The 21,521-nt window shown below is 41.2% G+C and overlaps 1 protein-coding gene across 1 annotated transcript in view; it reads left to right on the top strand.

The window, feature by feature from the left end:
- Positions 1-218: 218 nt before the first annotated feature.
- The window catches only part of fbxo41 (F-box protein 41), a 49,074-nt gene continuing 27,771 nt past the window's right edge, over positions 219-21,521 (top strand). Inside the window, exons 1-3 of the mRNA XM_085780426.1 lie at positions 219-281; positions 12,927-13,715; positions 14,597-14,826. Coding sequence (XP_085636552.1) covers positions 13,167-13,715; positions 14,597-14,826 — 779 coding nt within the window. The 5' untranslated portion in view covers positions 219-281; positions 12,927-13,166. The remainder of the gene's footprint in view (positions 282-12,926; positions 13,716-14,596; positions 14,827-21,521) is intronic.

Genomic DNA, 21,521 nt, shown 5'->3' with positions numbered 1-21,521 from the left:
CAGACACAGGTACAGCAATCTCTCCTCAATCAGAAGATGGGAGGGATGTATTTATTTATGATTCATGTTTTTGCATCTGCTCATGCCTCTCTCCCTCTCCCTCTCTCTCTCCCTCTCCCTCTCTCTGTCTCTCTCCTCCCCCCTCTCTCTGTCTCTCCTCCCTGGTCGTCCTCTGCAGGCCTGCTCCTCTCTGCTGCAGAGAGGGGCTGCGTGACGTCAGTGAAGGCTGGAGCGGTTCCTTGGTTGGAGCGGAAAAAAAAAAATGAGGAGAAGATTGCGAGGTGAGTGAGACGCACATTTCTTTCCTTTATGTTCCGATCAGATTTGTGTCGCTGTGTGTGCGTGTGTATATGTGTGTGTGAATGAATGCGTGTGTGTGCGCGCGCGCGTTGCATGTTTTTTCCATTATCCCTTCATTGACGCCGCTGCTCCTGTGCAACGATTTTTACGCAACGTCGGGAAGTAAAGAGTCCAGGCGATGAGCCCAGCGGAGGTGTGTGTGTGTGTGTGTGTGTGTGTTGGGGAGGGGGTATCGGGCACATGCCAAGCTGTCGCCCTTTTCCTCCGAGAGGGCACAGCTGCTGCCATCAGCATCGCTGTGAATTAACCTGACTCCAGGCCCGGTTCGTGCATACAAGTCTCTATACGGTGGCGTTCATTGCCGTTCACATGACATTTTGGTGATGCCGCCGGTCCACACCCACATGATAACGCTGCTTGTGATAGATCCATGTGCGGTGCTGGTATGAGGATCAGTGTGTTCTTTAGCGCCGAATGTGCCAATGTTTACACATGCCGTTAACCGCTTGTCAAGCCACAGCCTGAATCAGCTCCTCAGACCCAGCAGGACACTTGAATGGGCCTGTTTTGGCCTGGATGTGTGAGCACTGTACCTGCTCTTCCTGTACTTCCTAATATGAAGATGTAGTGTATTGCAAGTTAAATGAGTCCATTCATTTGGTGCACGTATATCTGTAACCAGGATAGGCATGTTTTTTTTAGTTTTTTTTTATTATCTTCCTTTAGTCAAGTGCACAAACTTAGTCTTCATGCATTGGCTTTTTGATGCTCTTCTGTCCACTCTTTTCAAGTGTTAAGTGTTAAAGGAAACAATGGCTTTATACATTTCATACTAATATTCCCATAGCATTTCCTCAAACTCACCTGGTCTTCAGCACACTGCTGAAGTGACAAACAGCCAGCCAGGGACTGCTGGAGTTTGGGGAAAGTGTCTTGTGACTACAGTTCATGAGAAATCTGACTCAGAGTCAAAAATGCTGAATCAAATGTGACAAAAGTTGGAGCTGAAAAAAAGAAGAGACAATCACAAGATTAACAACTGGAAAGAAACATGTTGAGACTGAGTGAGATAAGCTTGACCTGCTGTGTAATAACTAAGATTTTCGGCTCTTGAGTGCTTCTCTCTCTTGAAGACAGAGCTTTGTTTTGTATCTGCACTGCAGCAGTAAACAACACACATGCTACATGCCTCTGTGCAGTGTCCCTAACAGGCTCCTTCACTCATCCAAAACACCATTTTTGACAGCATGTCAGCAAGTGTTCACACTGGATATTGTGGTCACATTACTTTGCACACGTGTGTGTGTGTGGCTCTTATGGAACTGCAGCGGTGAATCCCATATTCATTGCTCCCAGAATAGGAATCATCTGCTGTTGCTGCTGCTAACATGTGAATGTGTGCTTACAATACTTTGTTTGTGCCGTTTCGGGACGATGGTTTTGTTTACATTATCTGATATCTTGAAAAGTGAATCTCTTGTGGTACAGTATCTGTATCTCTTATTTATGTAGGCATTGATTGTTGCTGTTGCAGTTGGGTTTCTGGATGTGCGGTTCACAGATCAGACGTATACAGATAGAGGGCAGGACCTGTCAGTATGTTGTCAATCAACTAGAAATGCTCACATTGAAATTCACATACCCCACAGATATCAAAGGACATGTCCTTATGTTAGACAGGTGGGAAACATATATGTGTGTGTGTATATGTAGACAGAGAGAGAGAGAGAGAGAGAGAAGTAGGAGTTGTTATGTTTTTGTTATTGTTGACAAATCCAATATAAAGAAAGAACCAAACCATCAATGCTTCCCTCAAAAATTCCCAATCCTGCTGCCTTCCTGACTCTGAACTTTGATTCCATTTGCTGCTTTTGAAGACAAATTTTCAGAAGCAAGTTACGAACATAAAATATCATTGTTTGAAAAACTCAGTAACTTTCTGAAACAGCCAAGTAGTAGTTTTGAGCTAACATGAGTAAATTGTGCATTTGTTGGAGGCTGTTTACAACTGCAGCTTTGATGTGCTAGCAAGCATTTACACCACCAGTAAAGCCAAATAAACAGTGCCTTTCTTCATCACAATGAAAGAGCTTGTCAGCCAGTGCAACAGGGCTGACTGATGCATTTTTAATTATTTTAGGACAATAATGGGGGTTTGTCATAAAAAACATTTCCTGGATCAGGCAAGTTGATGCCTTTTAAATGTCTTGTTTTGTCTGACCAACAGTCAAAACTCCAGAGATATTTAGATGACTGAGAATTTGAGAGAAACTGAGAATATCAGTGAATCCTCACATTAGAAAAGGAAGGTTTTTGCTTTCTGTCAATCGGCCATTGATTGGTTTAGTAAATATAGAACATCAGCAGCCTTATCTTTCCAATCAAAAACACTGTCCTCTAACAGATCCACACTAGTTCTCAGCTTTGTCCCGACTGTGAAACTTATTATTTCATTTTTGTCTCATTTCATGCTGCAAGTTAACGGTTCTTTTGTGATCAGACAGTTTTTTTTATCCTTTTAGCTCACAATTTTAAACTCATTCTCACTTTTCATTTCTGCCATAACAATGTGCCCATGCACAGCTGCCTCAGACATTTCACAGCCTCTCTGTTGTTGTTGCGCCTGCCTGCAAAATGGTGTTCATCCAACCATCACTTAGAGATCAAGGATCAGGCTGATGACTCTGGCCTTAGGGCATTCAAACTTTTCTGACAGCTCATGTCTGCCAGACAGTATTTGGAAAAATACTGATGCTAATGTGTACATTGTAAATCTTGTGTAATACTTACCTGTTTGTCTTTATGGTTTTTAGGTTTTTCGAGTGCCCTGTGTCTGCCCCATTGAAATATGAAATATTTACTCTTCACAGATTTCGTCACTCTACCAGCAACGCGAATATCATGTCACCACAGGCTTAGGATTAATGAGTATAAGAGGACCTCAGAGGAAAGTCGAAAAGTGCCCACAAATCATAGAGGCCATTTTCTGCATCATTTCCCACAGACATCCTTTACAGAAGCTTCCTCCCCAATCTTGTTTAGGCTAGCACAGAGGGCTTAATGTACTCACATTAGAAGCTTTCTTGTGTTCTTTTCAAAGGATGTGAAATCCTGAGAAAGTATAGTATCTTAATCCAGCTCTGGTGGGATAAGATACTGTAACTCTCCTGGATGGCAGTGACAAATCTGTCAGAGAAACTATCAGCATAACTAGCACTAGCTTAAAGTAAGGCCTTTAAATGCTGTAGGTTAACACCCAGTATGACTTAATGGATCTTTTTACTTGTTGAGGAAACTGCAAGATCAATTTGAATTTTTTCTATTATTAACATGTCGGTATTTGACTAATTTCCCTCGCATACCCTTGGAAATAAACAAACTGGATGAAACACATGCACGTGTCCACATGCATTGAATCGCAGCTGCCAGAACAGTTAGTGTGTTTAACAGCGTCTTCCTGGCATGCACTGATGCTGTACGTATCCTGGAGGATAATTGTTTAACAGAGCAGTCGTCTGGATCAATAGTAGACGGTGGTGAGTCGGGGAATGAGTCTGTCCATCAGCTCACATTTGTGAAAGTCATTCTATCTCATTCACCATCCTGGCTTCGTCTTGACCCGAGCTCCTATAATGATGCTCATTCAGTGTCACTGCAGTGAGAGCTGTGCTTCTTTAGCTTTCTTGTTGTGTTCGCTTTCCCTGTGGTCACTGAATGTTAATACTTCCTCAGTGGGTGCTGGAGCTATGTCATAAAATATGAACGAGCAATTTACTGAATGTGGTGTCTTCCTCTGTCCTTGTGTTAATGAAGGACTAGCTTAATGAGAGATTGTTGGGTGATAGTCATCAACAAACCTTTATAGCCATGAAGTGTTTTTTTATCAGTTTCTTTTTTTATGTAGTGATGCTATGCTGAACAAGTTGAGGTCATATTATACAGGAGGATTAGATAATTATGTAATCACAAGGTCAGTTTTTACTCCTACTGGCTCATCAGCTACAGAGAGAAACTGTTTCTTAAAACCTGCAATAACACATTTTTGTGAGGGCAACAGAACAGGGGCTATGGACACAACACTGTCACATGATCACCTTTTTAGGTGCCATGGCAAACTAGTTGACAAACAGTTGCTTAGAGCACTATTGTAATCTAGTATTCGATCTATTTCAGCTATTTTTGGTTTCTACCAAATCCTGGGGGAAATGCCTGGATCTTTAGCTCCAAAATGTCCCACTGTGTTCTCCAGCTAATTGCTAACTGTCTGTCTGTTGTTTGGTGCTGGGCTGGCAAAGTGTGGTGGGTTTTTAGAACATTTTTACTGAGAACAGTCTCCTGCTTTGGCCGAAAACATAATAATGGGAACAGTGACAGTAAACCAGAAAAGTATAAAATTGTGGGTCAGACAGCTCAACAATGAGCTATAAAGCTCTGTGAAACCAAGAGGAGCTGCAGCTTCAGGTGATAATGCTCTGTTGGTTCATGTGGGTGACCTCTTTCACTGATATATAGAAAATGTGATTATAACTGCTTTCAGAAGGTATTCCATCATGGGGTGTTGCCAGATGTTGTAGCTGGGTTCAATGCATCCATCTAGATTGGTTCTGTAAAGGTTTCCCAAGCATGGGTGAAATATTTGAATACCTTATTTAGCTACTGTATGAGCCTTTTTTTTCTTTTTTAAAGTTCAAACTTAATTTCTTTAGGTACTCAACAAGAGCTGCCTTCTGCAGTGGAAAGCAGCTTTTTGTTTTGCTTCTATTTCTATTTGTTTGAAGTTAGCATGCTAAAAAGCTATTCCCAGTACAATTGGATTGACTCATCACTTTTGAAGGCTCACTGTAGTATGCAGTCTGACCCAAAGAAATTGATGTTACCTTTTTGTCATGTAAACACCCTTATGACAGAAGCTCTTACCAATGCTGCTACAGGTTGTCAATGCAAATGTTGGCTATAACAACAGCAAAACTAACACAGACTAACACTAAAGCTCTTTAACCATTACAGTAAAGACTTAGATATAGATATTATAATTGGAAGTATGAGGTCATTTGTTTTTTGTTTTTTCCCACTGGTTTTGATTCAGTGTAAATGTTAAATATTCCACATCTGTCCATTTTTGTTTCCTTCGAACATCCAAAAGCAGATGTTGGAAAGGAAAAGTGGGGTATAACACTGCCACATGAGATGAGATGTTTTAGTCTGATCATCCTCAGATGGGTGGCGCTCTGTATAATGACCAAAGTGTGCTGAATCTTTTTTCAATATAAGCGATTATGGTTGCCCTTTGCTGTCAGGTGAGGAGCCGCGGGCTATGAGATTGTCCTGTCATGGGAGTCCCATGGCTTATTCAGGGCTAACACATTTTGACATGCTCATGTAGGAGCCTAGAGAGGATTAGGACATTTCACTAAACCTTTTGTCATTCAGTTTATATAGGAGTCTGTTTGCTGTAGTGTAGCTTGCTGAAGTGTAGCCTGTCCTGGGAACACCTCAGAGCTATGGAGGGCTCCACTCCAAGTCGGCTGCTATCAGGATGCTTGCAGTGTTTGACATATTTGATACTATATGTCATGCGGAGAAAACTATGGTTAGGCAATATGATTCATATGTTGCACATATGATCTCTTTATTTACTTGGAGTTTTATAGCATTGACTGTGAGAATAATATTATGGAAGTGGGTGGAGCACATTTCCAACATTAGAATACCAGCAGTGATCACAGCTCCATTGTTGAAGTGTAGGATGATGCTCGTGTCACACCTCTCATGCAGTCTTGGCACTTTTACAGTATTATTTACAGTAGCATACTGCTAACTGCCGGGTGACTCTGGGTGAAGCTTTGCAGAGGACTGGCATGATGGCTGTGAAACACCTTGAGTCACTCTCTTCCTCACACCTCCAAGCAAAACAAATCTTTATCACAGAGCACAGGCACACAGGAATAAATCTCACCTGACTATGAGATAGAGCCCCAGAGCTGGTCTGGTGAACTGAGATTATGTGAAGCTGAGTGGCATCTTGCTTGTAACCAGTGACTTTAATTATTTACGAACAAATTTAGACCCGTTTTAGCATTTGGTGTTTCATTCAGGACTGGACCTTTAGCAGGCACATCTTTGTAGCCTGAGGCCCAGCTGATGTTTTATGCACATGGTGCAGAACTTAAGAATTCTGTTGCAATGACTGCAGCAGAGGCCACAGCGTTTTTACATTTAAAGGACTTTGGATGAAATAATCCATTACTGTGACTCCACTTACTGTGACTCTCTATCTCTCGTAATGTCTGCTGATCCTGATGTTGCTACATGGCTAACATCAGCATCAACAGTCTACTTACCGGTTAAGAGGAAACTTTTGCAAGTTCAGTATTAAACATAATTTCTTTACTTTTTCAGAGCTACCTCCAGACATAACAACATTCTTGCAAAATAACTCCTCTACTGAAGTTTGCATGCCTGCTAGTTATTTGGCCTGGTTGGAATGTCTGGTCAGTTTTTTGATAATGAGTCACTATAGTGTCCTGTCCAACCTGATGAAGTAGTTTTGCTTCAAGACTGGTATAAGTAAACAGCTGTTAATGCTAACTCACAGATAGTTCCTGGAAGCCAAGTTTTTCCAAATGTAGCACAGTTCAGTCAGACATTTGCATCAACAAAAATGACCCTTAATGGATGTACAGCTGGAGTTGGTGAAAAAGGCTCTGCTCTGTGAAGGAGCTCTCCAAGAATCTGTGAAGCAATAAGGATTAAGCTGCATGGGAGAACTAGTGCCTGTAGCTTAATGAAGAGATAAATTAACGTTAACTTTGAGTTAAATTGACAATAGCAGAAATGTAGCACATATGAATGAGGTTTGGAATATGGAGGCTGCCGTAGCAAAAAGTGTTTGCAAGACCGTTTCAAAAGTAGTAGTGAGAGGTGTCAGATTCTAATGGTCAGGCTGTACACCGGCATGAATGTGACTGGACGTTACGAGTCAGCTGATAGGCACAGAGCTGCAAATATGCCTAAGTGAATAAAGCAGTTGATGCTATATGATGTGACCAGAGTGCTCTGTCTGATCGAACTGTCATTAGCTCCTTGGATCTATTACACTAGTGACAGTGATGGGTGAGTTCAAGTAATGCTGATCTAATATGGAATATTTTCTCCAAGCAGAAGCCACAAGATGCACAAGACAAACCAAAAAGAAATATGACAGTAAATCTTAAGGGTTTTAAACCTATACGATAACTTTCTGTCTTGTTTACAGTGCTAACAGCTGAGCAGCACTTTGCCATCCAACTTAGAAGGCCATTTAGATAAGTACGTCTTAAGATATTACATCAAATGAAAAATATGCTGAGATTCAATAAATCAACAGTGACTCACAAAATGCCAAATTAAATAAATAAATACAATATTCAAGAACATACGAATAAGAAGATACCCGCAGATATCTTGCACTTTCCACTTTTTAACCGAGAAACTTAGAAAAAAACTATGTAAGTAGAAAGAGAGTTGAAACGGGAGTGACCTTGGTATGCTGAGTCAACGAGGGATCACCCCGCTGAGAACTTTCAGCTTGCAGAGTGCCATAATAAAATATTAATATGTCCAGTAATCTAGCAGCAAGGAGCTGTAAAGCTTGAGGTTTGAAACCGATATTACTGATGTTAGTCTCTCTCTTCTTCTATTTAGTACAGAAAATATCACTGTGCTTGATACAACAGCACAGCATGGTGCAATCAGGGTGTTTGTATGCAGAGCTGTAATTATGCGTCCCATTTCCCCTAATTAAACCTGCTTAGATACTGCTATGTACACAAGCTATTAGAAAGTGACCACATACCTGTTGTGCTCAAATGTAAAAGGTCCAGTATTCCAGGATGTGTGTCTGCAATTATTTCTGTTACAAACAAATCATCTGATTATGCCCAAGACTTAATGACATATTGTCAAGCCACAACACTGAGGCTTGTTGTGGGCTAAAATAAATCATATGAATTACATTAGAAATACGTATGATTGATAGATAGATAGATAGATAGATAGATAGATAGATAGATAGATAGATAGATAGATAGATAGATAGATAGATAGATAGATAGATAGATAGATAGATAGATAGATAGATAGATAGATAGATAGATAGATAGATAGATAGATTTCCTGCAGATGTTAAATGATCGCAGCCTCCTCAAAATGTCCAGTCCAGCTTATTGTCCAGCCACACCCTGAGGTTCTTGTAGTTGCCTACAATCTCGACCTTGTCACCCCTGATCTACATTGGACGTGGACGTGGTCTGGACCACTGAAAGTCTATGACCAGCTCCTTAGACTTTGAGGTGTTGAGCTGTACTGTGATGTTTTTTTTTCACTCCAGGCAACAAAGTCTCTTATCAGACTCCTGTACTCGTCCTCTCTGTCATCCGTGTCGTCGGCGAACTTCTGGATGTGACACAGCTACGAGCAGTAGTAGAAGTTTGAGGTGTATAGGGCGAAGAGAAGAGGGGCCAGCGCCGTCCCCTGAGGTGCTCCCGTGCTGCTGACCAATGAAAGCTACATCAACATAATAATAATAATAATACATTTTATTTATTTATACCCAAGGTCACCTTACATGTAAGAAACTGAAAACAAAAAACAAAACAGATATGGAATACAATGGCACAAAATATAAATACATACAAATAAAATACAATGTGGCTATAGATAGGGTGGATAAAACGGTTGGGGGACAGAGTATTATAGGGAATAGGACAACTTAAACAGTTGTGTTTTTAGGTGGGATTTGAAGGTGTCGATGGAGTCCAGAGTGCGTATGTGTAGTGAGAGTGAGTTCCAGAGTCTAGGTGCAGAACAGCTAAAAGCCCGAGCCCATAAATGTGCAGATAATGATTCAGTGCTTATTCATTCTTGATTAGGACTGGGTGATGCACGTAATTAAATGGTAAATAGATCATGGTTTTCCATGATTTCTCTCAATTCAGATAATTTGCAACATGAGAAAATCTTAATTTATGTGTGTATAAGTTCCAACTTGTCAGGAAGATGTTACCTTAGACGAGACTATTTGATCTTATGTCATATGTTATGCCATTAACGCATTATAACTTTTAATTGCAATGTTTTCTACATTTAACAAAAAACACGCTTTTATATTGGCTTCCACCAAAGTTCCTTAGTTCTCTAAACCAGGGGATATAGATGAAAACCTACGTCAATGGGGCGACATGCTTTGTATGGTCACCTACCACCACAGTCATGTCCTGTTGACTCTGGCAATTAAGTGTAGCACTACACTGAAACACCTCTGACCATAATCCAATCAGCCATTATATTTCCACCAAAACATAATTGGGAAAACTATTTTGTAATACATACATGTAACTGTCAGGAGACAGGGAGGAGGCAGGGAGGAGATGGTTATGGTCCCTTACCCTGGAATTAATGGACAGCCTGCTCCACCTTCTGAGCCACTACCATCTTATTTATTTTTTAGGGTTAGTGCTGGTTAATGGTGGCACTACAGGGTTACTGGTGGTAGGGATTCACTTTCTCTCTGCTCATTGATGAAGACACAGATCTAGCTGGTCAATATGTAACTGAACTACTTGATGCAGACTCTGCTGGGTAAAACATATGGTGTATTTGGTGGCCAACTGGCCATGAACTCGCCTCACATCTCCACCTGACTCACTAAGCCGTTGCCTTTAATTCTCTCACTTGTATGAAGTTGAATGTGAGGTGTTCTTACATTTCTTTTCTCCAATCAGTTTAGATACTAAGATGAGATAAGTTTCCTTAATTATGTGGTCTTATACATTTCTGATGTCTATGTACAAGCACATCTGATTTCCCCCCTTGTCCCTGACCAGGTGGATGTAACATGCACTTTCCCAACTTTGCCAATCAATATCTAAAATCTAAATGTTCTGCATCATGTATAATTTATACATACTGCTTGCACGATCTATAAAGTCCTCTCAACCAAAGTGAACTTGGTCTCTACCAGATGCCTTCTTACACCTTCCTTACTCACCCACAGCTGCACTCCTGGTCTTTACCTTTCTATATCTTTATTCTCTCTTTGTCTGTTTGAAACCACTCACTTGTTACTCCCTTGTGACTTTATGTTGAGTAACCTTTTTCTTTTTGTGATATAAATTGACTGTTGTTGTAAACAAGCCTCTCTCCACAAGTTCTGCCCTGATGTAAACAGCAATCGATGTGGACCCTTTTTGTCCCGATTCTGTCTGTCTCACTCATGACCTTGTTCTAAAGAAGCATGAAGTCCTTGCTCTGTTTTCATGTGGGTCTGTACATGTCTTTATTGGACGAACTTTGATGCCTCATTTGCCTGTCTGAAAGCTTGTACTGGATTACAATGAATATGAGATTGTTACAGGACACAAGGAGCCTTTAAAGTTTTCCATTAAAAGTCTGAACAATAGGGTTACTCAGGAAATGGAAATAAAACAACCAATTAAGGGAATATTTTTGAAGGCTTTTCATATCGGTCAAGAGTCTGTCCTTTAGCTGTAATAGTAATGAGATCTTTCCTAGTGCTTCTGTTTCCCATCAGCCCCAGACTAACAAGAGACAAGGACAAGTAAAAGATAGTAGATAAACAGTCCATTCGAGATTTATGGTACTCCTTAATGCTAAACACTATGGCACTTCCTGTGATATTTTGCCATAGCACCAGATGGCTGCTTGGTAGAATCATCATCACAGAGCAAATCTGCGTATGTTCCTATCCCAACACTGTATCAAGACAAAATGTGGCCTTTGGCCCTTGATAGGTGGAGGAATGAGAAATAGGTATTTGGCATTTTTCCTACCACACTACGGAGTTGGCAAAAGCATTTTTGTGATTTGATTTTATGTGTCTGTTTGTTTGTTGTTGTTTTTTTTACATAAAAAGATTCTGATCATTAAGGAACAAAAACTCCAATGTTGAATATTGTAGATTCTGTATTTTTGCTATAGTATGTGTGGTGGTGTGCTGGTAGAAAGGCAGGCTGAAAGACATGTGTGCCTTATGAATGACACACACACCCACTATCCACTAATCCACATTAAATCAAAGTCCTCTGCAAAGTCTCAGCTGAGCTGCATTGGCGAGATGTGACATGTGGCTACCAAGCAGCCTCACTTCCTTCCATTTCCTGACTGGTTAAATACCTCGCGTAGTAATTTTAAGCAGATGGGAATGCCTGCTGTCTGCAGTGTAGTGACTGTGTCTGTAAAACCCTCCTCCTTTAATAAGTGGGCACGACTTGCCAGTACACTCCCTTATCCAGCCTCAGCAGACTTCTAATAACAGTCTCAGTGACTTCTGGGTATTTCCAGTGTATGTATGTCTGTGCTTACAGCTTCGCTCATTAATAGCGTCTGTAGAAAGTAGTGAGATTGATAAAATCAGCTCTGGTTCAACCTCCAGTCTCCAGATTGGTGAACGCCGCTGCTGCCCAGCTGTAAGAGTCCAAATGCTCCATGTTAATAGAAAGACTGTCTCCAATCTCCGACATTGGCTGCATCAAATATACAGACTATGAGGCGGAAACATTACTGTACAGCAGTCCAGTTCTGGGCTTCAGTATTCTTGGGTTATTCACCAGATCTCACTGGGTTGTTGATTGTTTTAAAAATGGTGACTCCCTATACATAGTTTGTATGATATAAGAACAGTTCAGCACAGCCTAATAGCAGAAATGCACAAACACACAAATCACATCTGATGCATCTTACCAAGATTTTTGTCTGTACTCTTTAATGACATCTAATTGGATATTTTGTATACTCTCTGTGCCCCATTTTTGGACCCCTTGTTTTTTTTTTTTTTTGTTTTTTTTTAGGTATCCTTGAATAAAGGATATATCAGCCATTATCAAATGGCTCTAAATGATACATTTCATACTCTGTAGACAGTGTCAATATTGTGAAAATACCATGATTCTGGTTTCAATAGAACAAGTTTAATCACAAAAACCCATCTAGCCACAAGGTCAGTCTAGCGCTTGATGAAAGAGTTGTATTTTGATTAGAGGACCTGAAGTAGGGGAATGAATTGAGGCTGGATTTTTTATTTCATCATGAGCATCCAGTCCTGGGTAACTGGATGAACACAGTGATGTAGTTTTGTTTGTAGCAGCTTGACTCCGCATCTACGCAACAGATGGACATGACAAATGTAAATATTTATAAAGTGATTACAACAGACTTCAGTTTTGTGAATGCAAGGTTCATTGCCATTCAGAAATTGTCTGTCTTTGTTTCCTATATGTTGTAAATTCAGTTGACTTATCTTTACCCTACTGGGGTATAGTTACAAATAATGGGGCATTTATGGCTTCAAAGCAAAATAGTAGCAAAAGCTGAATACTCAGGTAAGAGATAGAGCAGTCTCTCATTTCCTGTGGGTTACCAGATCTCTTTGTAAAGGACTGTTGGACTAAGGAGATTTGTCCAGCCTGACCTTGTAGATGTCAGACTGGAAATTGATGTCGGCGCTAACAAGCACTCTCACTAATGGATCCAGTCCCGTTTGCCCAGACGTCTTCTTTTTTAGAAAAGGCTACAAGTGGGGAAGAAGAAGAAAAACAAGAACTCACCTGTGTTTTCTCCCTCTGTTTCAGGACCTCGGGCAGGAAAGCCGTGAAAAGATGAAGTGAAAGGACCAGTTGGACGTTGCCACTATGTGTGGTCATGTGACTGAGCTGGGGCTCCTTCGTCGCACATGGGATCTCTTCTTCTCCACAGCTGCCCTGTTTTCACCATGAGAGGATCTGTCAGGTGCCTGACCTCTGTGCCCTCATACTGGCGCTGCCGTTGTGCCGAGTGAGCGCCCCCCTCTCCTCCAGCAGTTACTGCACGGAATGGCCTCTCTGGACCTGCCATACCGCTGTCCTCGCTGCGGGGAGCACAAGCGCTTCCGAAGCCTGTCGTCCTTACGTGCCCACCTGGAGTACAACCACACGTACGAGACCCTCTACGTCCTCTCCAAGTCAAACAGTGTATGTGACGCTGCTGCTCTGCTGCCCCTAGTGGCCGAGGGAGCTCTCCTCACGCCTGCCAACAACAACGACCCTTTCGAGCCGCTGCGGCCTTCAGCTTTAAAGGAGCGGCGCTTCCCTTGCCGCGAACTTCCTTGCGCGGACGACCTCAGTTTGACCCCGGCCAACTCCAACTCTGCGGCCCGGTATATTCCCAATGTGGAGTTTCCCCTGGGGGAGATTTTCATGAAGAAAGCTATGACATCCACAGACCAGGGTCCCCATGGAAACCCTAGCACAGCTGTAGCGGTGGCTGCTAATGTAGCAGCAAGTGCAGTGGAGGCAGCTTACGAGGAAGGCCTCGCCAGGCTGAAGGCACGGGCGTTTGAACGGCTGGAGCTGGACGAGAGGCTGGAGAAGCTGTCTGAAGAGGTAAATGATCATTCTGGTTAACATGGAGACAACTTCTACTTCCTTAAAGGGGTAGTTCAACATTTTGGCAAATTTGCCTATTACCTTTAATTATTGGTGCGTGATGTTTTGAGATCCGCAGGGCAGAGACGCGAGCTGCTCAGCGAACACAATGGAGGTGAACAGTACAGGTCACCTGTCCCTCATCAAACTCATCAAATACACAAATACACTGATCTGCTCGGTCAGGTTATGGCATCGTCTAGAGGCACTGATGGAAATAAAATAGTCATCACCATTGGTCTTCAGCTTAGACACTGAAGCACCAGCAGCACTCTTCCTGACACCCTCAGTCTGCTTTGAGAACTGAATTTGATCATTTACCAGTCTCACATCATGTCAGTGGCCAGTGAAGAGTAGCTCAGATGGGAATAATGTGTCGCCTGTAAAGAGCCCAGCAGCTTTATAATCAGGATGTTCTTTGCTGTACAAGATGACACATAGTGGAAATTAATCAGAAAATGGAGACATTTTCAACACAAGTTTTTAGAAGACAGAAAAGTTTTGTCTTAGCACTTTTTGGAATTACAGGAAGAATAACTGCACCACTGATTTTTCATGCCTCTTTCACACCTAAACTCAGAGAATATTTTTAGAAGTCACAGTTTCGATAAGAGACCAAGCTGGATAACAAATGGAGCACTTACAGTGTGTTACTGATTTAACTTAAGTTTGTCAGAACCAAGTGAGAATGGTTTCCTATAAAATACAGAGGTTATGGATCAGTACAAAACCTATGTTATAACTGAATCTTGGTTGAACATCTGATTAGTGTTCCTAGTTTTGTTTTATTTAACATGGTTATTGCAGCAGGAGAGGCTCAAGTGCTTCATGTCTTGTAGGTGGAGCAGAAAATAGCAGCCCGTGTAGGCCGTCTTCAGGCAGAGCTGGAGAGGAAGAGCTCCGAGCTGGAGAGGGCCAAGCAAGAGAGCGAGCGGCTGAGCCAGGAGAAACAAGACCTGGAGGACAAGGCCTCCGAGCTCTCTCGGCAGGTGGACGTCTCCGTGGAGATGCTAGCTAACCTCAAGCAGGATCTGGTGAACAAGGAGGCAGAGCTCAACCACAAACAGCAGTGAGTGGATCGCACTGGTTCTAGTGACTCAGACTGTCTCACAGTTTCACATATTAGCAGATTTGACTTATTATTTTCACTACAGCTCTGAAATGTGGTAATTTAGAAAAACACATTATCATGCATATAACAGTCGCACACACACACTCCCCTTCTCTCCTTCACCTCCACTTCTCTGTTGATAGCGTAATTTTCATTCATATCCACCCACCAGATGTGGTCTGCATCTGTCTCCCTCCAGGGCTGGTTAGTTGCCTCATGTTGAATGGAGGGTTGGACCGGAGCAGCTGGGATGGCAACAGAGTTGTCTAGTGTCTCTCACAGCCCGACTCTCTTTCTCTCTCTCTTAGCCTCCTGAGACCCTGCGTCCTCATACGAGGACATTACATTTTTGCCTCTTAGCACCATGATACTCCATTTTTAAAAACTTTGACCTATTAGCCACATTTATGGACACTGCCTGCACCAACTTATGGTGATATCACAAATTTCACCAATTTCTTTGGGGGTAAAAAATGGCGGGAATTTCAGCCGGAGCCTTCTATGGCAGTTGCCAGAAGATAAAAGACCAAGATAAGAATTAAATCCAAATTTTATGAATGAAACCAGTGTATTTATGTACAACAATGTCTCTGTCTTCATATGGCATTAAAATTTGACACATTTTAGTAATAGTAGCAGACTAGGACATCAATAAATGTCACGTCCTCGTTTGAGGACGTTGGGACTATGTTATGTTATTAAAGTAACATGTTGTTGTCTTTTTTTTGTGATATCACCACAAGATGGCACAGGCAGTGTCCCTAAATGTGGCTAATAAGTCACTAGGTAAGATAAGTTTTTAAAAATGAGAGTATCATGGTGCAAAGAGGCAAAAATAATGTCCTCGTATGAGGATGCAGGGTCTCAGGAGGATTCACATTTCTTAAAAACTACTTGTTATTACTTGACCGTTCCACTTCAGACTGATAGTACTTGACCTCAGGATGACACTCAGAAAATCAGGCCAATCTGATGTGGCATTTTAGAATAAGACCCCTTTGAACTTCCATATGTCACTGTATTCTATATACAGTAGGAGTCATTGTTTTTCGACCCGATGTCCTCGTATGAGGACACTGATTTTTGAGAGAACTACTTATTGTAGAAAGCTGAAATTTTGAATTTACACAAATTGGGCCCTTCTGGTCCCAAACAGCAAATACAGTTTTTTTATGTTGAGATAGTCCCAGTGTCCTCATATGAGGACATCATTTTTTGCAAAAACTACTTCCTGTACAAAGACAAACTTTAGGTACTGTACTTATTAGGTCCTACTTATCCCAGATAGCAAGGAGAAATAAAAAATGCACACCAGAACAAAGCTCGGGTCTCAGGAGGTTAAGATAGTGCCTCCATAAAGCTGCCATGCTGCATGAAATAGTTAACAGTACAGCCGCTGTAAATAGGAGTGCTTGGATATAAATCACAGAGTGGTGATGCAACTCATTGGTGGCTTTGAATCTGTTGAACATGGTTTGGATCGCTCCCACAGAAAAGCACAAAGAGTGGGTAAGACCAGGCTGCACTTGACTGATTTTCAGAGCTTTTATTGAAATGAATCCCAGGATGGTAATTGGTGCGTTCCAAACATTGAAGCTATTTTTGGTCTAGAACCAGCGTGTAAAATATATATATATATATATATTTTTTTTTCACTGAAGATAAGTCGATGTTAAAATCAAATTAAATACGGAAGATTAAATCAATGCATCGTCTACCATTATGTTTTACAAAAAGGTTTGCCCTTTTCCTGCCTCACTAATTAGAGCGTTGAATTTCCATAAAGCATATTCTACCAATGTCCAATCCAATTTCTGATTCATTGTTAATAAGTGTTTAGAAATGAGAATCACAAAGCACAATAACCGTCTATTGAGAAGGGAAGGCTCTCGAAAAAGAGGAATTCAGTAGACTGGTTATATTATATTTATTGTGAGTTGAATCATCTACTTTCATCCTCAGATAATTCAATAAAGGTGTCAGATGAAGATTAGATTAATAAAAATGTGGTTTCTGTTCCACCTGTGTAGATTAAATTCTGGTGCTTTCACAGCCTCTTCAATCACAAACATAAGCGTCTTTCTTTGTGACACTCTCTTTTGTTAAAATGATCAGCAAATGTTGACAAGCGTTATTCGAGGCTCATATTAAAGTCGTCTGGTATCTGTGCCGTGTGTTTATCTGTCAGGACGGTCGGACGGCCTTGTCTTTCTACCTTCCTGTTGCTTTTTATCACTTCTCCCCAGTCTCCTTATCAGGTCTGAATGTCAACAGTAGGTCAGAGACAGAAAGGCACTGTCCAAGGCCTCTAATCTCATCACAGACATACCACTGCACACATCCCTGCACTACATGTATGCATGTGTGTGTGTGTGTGTGTGAGGCTTTCACTTAGTATATTACGGTAGATACCCATGTGTAGATACATAATATGTGCTTTAATGGTGGTCATATAGGGCTGCAACTGACATTGATTTGCGTAGTTATTTCTAACTAACCTCCGTAGGGCCGTAAAACGTCTGATAACAGTAAAAACATCATAATTTCCCAGAACACAAATAATCCAATCCTTACATTTTGCAATACATTATGCAGTTCTGCTTGATCAGTAAAGGTAATGATTATTTTATTATCAAAATTAAAGGATAATTACCGTTTTTTTTACAATCTGGCATAAAATACGATCATTTACTCACCCAGATAACTTTGGTGTCATTACAAGTCGTTCCGACGAAATTAGAGGATGATATCATCCAGGTCAGAGGTTAGTAGGTCAACCTACAGACCCCGGATGTTGATAACAGGTCACCCCGGACTCAGAGGGGAATAGCACTAGCGTATCATAACAAAATATTGGTGAAATTAACAAGTTTCGCAGCGGATAATGTGTTATTTAGAGGCTGCATTCCGGTGCCTAGCTCTCGGCTGGATCTAATTTTGTCGGAACGACTTGTAATGACACCAAAGTTATCTGGGTGAGTAAATTATCGTATTTTATGCTAGAAATAAGTCCTAGAATGTAAAAAATGGTAATTATCCTTTAAGCACTAGTTTCAGAAGTGTTGTACTGTAAATCTCTTTTTGTTGGATTTTCATTGAATTTGTTTCATATTCCATCATCGAATGACTTATAACACAAGTGGACAAGGCTGATCTTGTGACAGGAAAACACAAAACAGTGTTTCATTGGTTTGAATGAGCAGGAGACAAGTGCACTTTTCTTCTATTCAGTCCCTCCTTTTTCTTGTAAAGGTTAGTAGCTGTGGTCATGCACCCACACCCTGGCAGCATCAGGCCAGGAAGGTCACACTCTTAAAATCCTTGTCTGTGCATGTGACTGCCCCTTAGCTGTTGCCCACAGCCCGGTTCCTACTTCTTGCTCTCTCTCTCTCTCTCTCTCTCTCTCTCTCTCTCTCACACACACACACACACACACACACACACACACACACACACACACACACACACACACACAGGCACTTTTTCTGTGTCTGCCTGTCTGAGGAGAAGCTGGCAGTCCAACAGTAAGCTCATTCAGCCTCTAAAATACAGAGTCGTTCTGAGATGGAAAAAGGGCATCACAGTCAGTGAATGTTCAGCAGGGTTGATGACTAAGCAGTTGTTAACAGACACAGAGCAGCTTATTGGCTTAAACGTGTCTGCCCAAAAACCTTAAACACTCAGCTGATTTTTCTCTTTCTTTGATTTCCCCCAGTGGCTGCAGAGAGTCTGCCCTTTCAAGGAAATATACATCATGTTGTATCAGTCGTGTCAAATGTTAGAAATGTGATTCACCTGTGTGTTGCCATGCAACTGGCAGAAACTCCCACAATCTGGTTTCTGCTGCTTGCAGTGCCATGCATAAAATTATGACACCGAGCTGGTAATTTATTCTGTGCTGCTCACTGAAACAGTGTAAATAACACTGAAAAGCCTCAAGTACAGTTTGATTTGATTCTACCCCGTCTGCGTTCTGGTCTCAGCATGCAGTTTGATTTAAATACACAAACACACACCACAAACTCACACTGGAATGGTCACTGAGAGTGCATAGTGATAAATATCACCCTACGCTGCAGCTGTCGAAACTGAATGAATAACAGAGTCTCTGAAGCATGGCCATTAAGTGTTTCAGTAGCGGCTTTAATAAACGACAGCAGGCTGTAATCAGCAGAAACTGGAGTCTGAGGAGAAATGAAAGATGGTGGGATGCTTATCTCCATCATTTCAGCGTGTCGTATATTCCCTCAAATTAGAAAACATCCTCATTTTGTGTCTGTCACAGATATGTCGTAATCTTTATAGCGATTAACGATTGCTTGATGACACACAACAAGGTTTATTTGGTTATTCTAAAATTCCTACAACTGCTAACTGGCTAATTAGAGGTAGATCATTTTGAAGAGCTATTTGCAATTAGCTTTGATTTTGTCTGTGGCATTTAATATGGCAGTTAAATTTGAGATCTGTTTCTTACATAGCCATGGAAATGATGGCTATCCTCACTGAGTGCTCCTGAAGGAGGACATGATACTGTCTGCTCCTGTCACAGGCAGATCATCAGCTGCTGTTCTTGTAATACTTAATTATTCCTCTTCTCTGGGGAAAGGTTTATATGAGATGTACATGGGGTCAATACAGTATAATTTAAACCTTGCTATCCAATATGCCAGCCCTGAAATGGGAAACAAGTTAAGCGTTTTGGAAATGTTTCAAACAAAAATATCAACATTTGCCTCAGTTTTGAAGATCTCACCTTGGGCTTTTTTATTTCAAAGGTATATATATATATATAGGTACATAAAATAATCAACAAATTAACAGTTAATGACAATAGTTGTCATTTTCAGCAAAAGCTGCCATGCTCGAGTCCTGATTTACAGGACTCATGACTCAACTTGGACTTGAGCACTGGCTTCATTTGGAAGCTGGAGACAAGGACTCGTTTTTTGTTTCGTTTATTTCATGTGGAAACACTTGTTTTCTCAATATACTCACAGATTTGTTGATGCCACAATTCAACTCACCACAACTCTATCACTCACTCATTCAGTCATTCAGGATTATTAGTTCTTTGTTGAGGGTGAGGGGGGGGAAACAACAAATTTACATCTTTAAACTTAAAGGGATAGTTGAACATTTTTGGTAAATTGGCCCATTGCCATAATCCCTATAGTTTTTGGAGTAGGTTCGTTATCTTTAATTGTCGGTGCAAGCTATTTTTAGAACGGCGGAGCAGAGCCGTGAGCTGCTCAGAGCTACGCTACGGAGGCTAATGGGATTTCTTGGTTTCCCTCATCAAACTCATCAGATACAACTGCCAATCCGGCAGTTGTGTTCATGCCAAAAACTTTTCTGGTGAGACTAGACATCTTTGTGGCTATATGTTAAAGCAGTGTCACTGTCATTTGTATGGATGCACTGATTCAAGTAGTATTTTCCTCCCAATAGTGATTCTGATAGGACAGGATTTCTGCGTAGATCTGATACCGGTCTTCTCCTTTAAATTTAACATCTGTCCACCCCTCAATGTGGAACTTGCTGGTATCGTTTTCATGTTAAGAGGCAGCCTTATATTACTGATTGAGTGTAGCTGTGGATTGATCATATTAGTCAGTCCACTTAATAAGATAAATATAAGCGCTACTATGTTTAATTGATTCGGTTTGGTGCACCCCTACCCGAACGCTCTTGTATATGATGTAAAAATGGGAGAGACTCAGTGTTGCAGGATTGCAGTTACTAGATTATGCAGGTGCTGGTGATATTGTGTCTGCTCACCCTCTGCATACCAAAGGGAGATTTGTTAGATTTTCATATCATATTCACACACAGTGCTGCAGTATAGGCCTGAGCCCTGAGGCTTGATTTATTCCTACAACCAGCCATGATAAAGTAAGAGTGCCTTGTGCAGCATAAGAAAGCTGGAGGCTCCAAAGGCAGCACAGAACATGGAGGAGTCTTGCTGTTTACTGTCACTGGTGTTCCTTCAAAAAAAAAAGAAAAGAAAACAAGCTCAGTCTTTACTGAGCAGTGAGCTTGGATGCAAAGTGAAGCTGTCAGGGAAGAGAGAGAACTTGCCTCAGGGGGGTGCCAGAGAGAGAGGAAGAGAGGAACCCGCTGTATTAGCAAGGCAAGACTTCTGAAGGGTTATTTTACTGAAAAGAAATCAGTGTAGGAACGTGATCTGCAGCGTATCTAAAAATGTGGAATTACAAATGTGGAATCTGCAATTAAGATGGATGCAGAGGCGGGACTGTAATATCAGGCAAATATTCAGTATCTTGTAAGCCAGTAAATAGGTTCTATAAAGTATTATGCTGAAAAATGCATCCAAAGAATGGACTATATTGACTTTTTAAAATTAAAAATTATTGACGAATGTTTCGTAGAATTCAACACAATTACCAGTGGCTTTAATCTATTTAGTTTATTGTCAAGGATTGGATGTCTGCAGTCAGATAACTTTAAGCTTAGAAAAGACACTTTACAGAGAATGATGTTCAAATTTGACATGCATAGGCTGTGCATTCAGATTTACACAGGGAGTATGAGGTGGCTTACACCAACAAAGGGTTTTATGTGTTATTACTTGACCCAGATTGTTGTGTATGGATGATGCAGTGGATGTTAGTGCTCGGTTAGAGCAGGGT

The sequence above is a fragment of the Trachurus japonicus genome, chromosome 1, assembly GCF_045865225.1.
Source record: "Trachurus japonicus isolate A0001 chromosome 1, Traja_1.0".
Classification (NCBI taxonomy): domain Eukaryota; kingdom Metazoa; phylum Chordata; class Actinopteri; order Carangiformes; family Carangidae; genus Trachurus; species Trachurus japonicus.
This window is presented reverse-complemented; position numbering and strand designations above follow the sequence as displayed.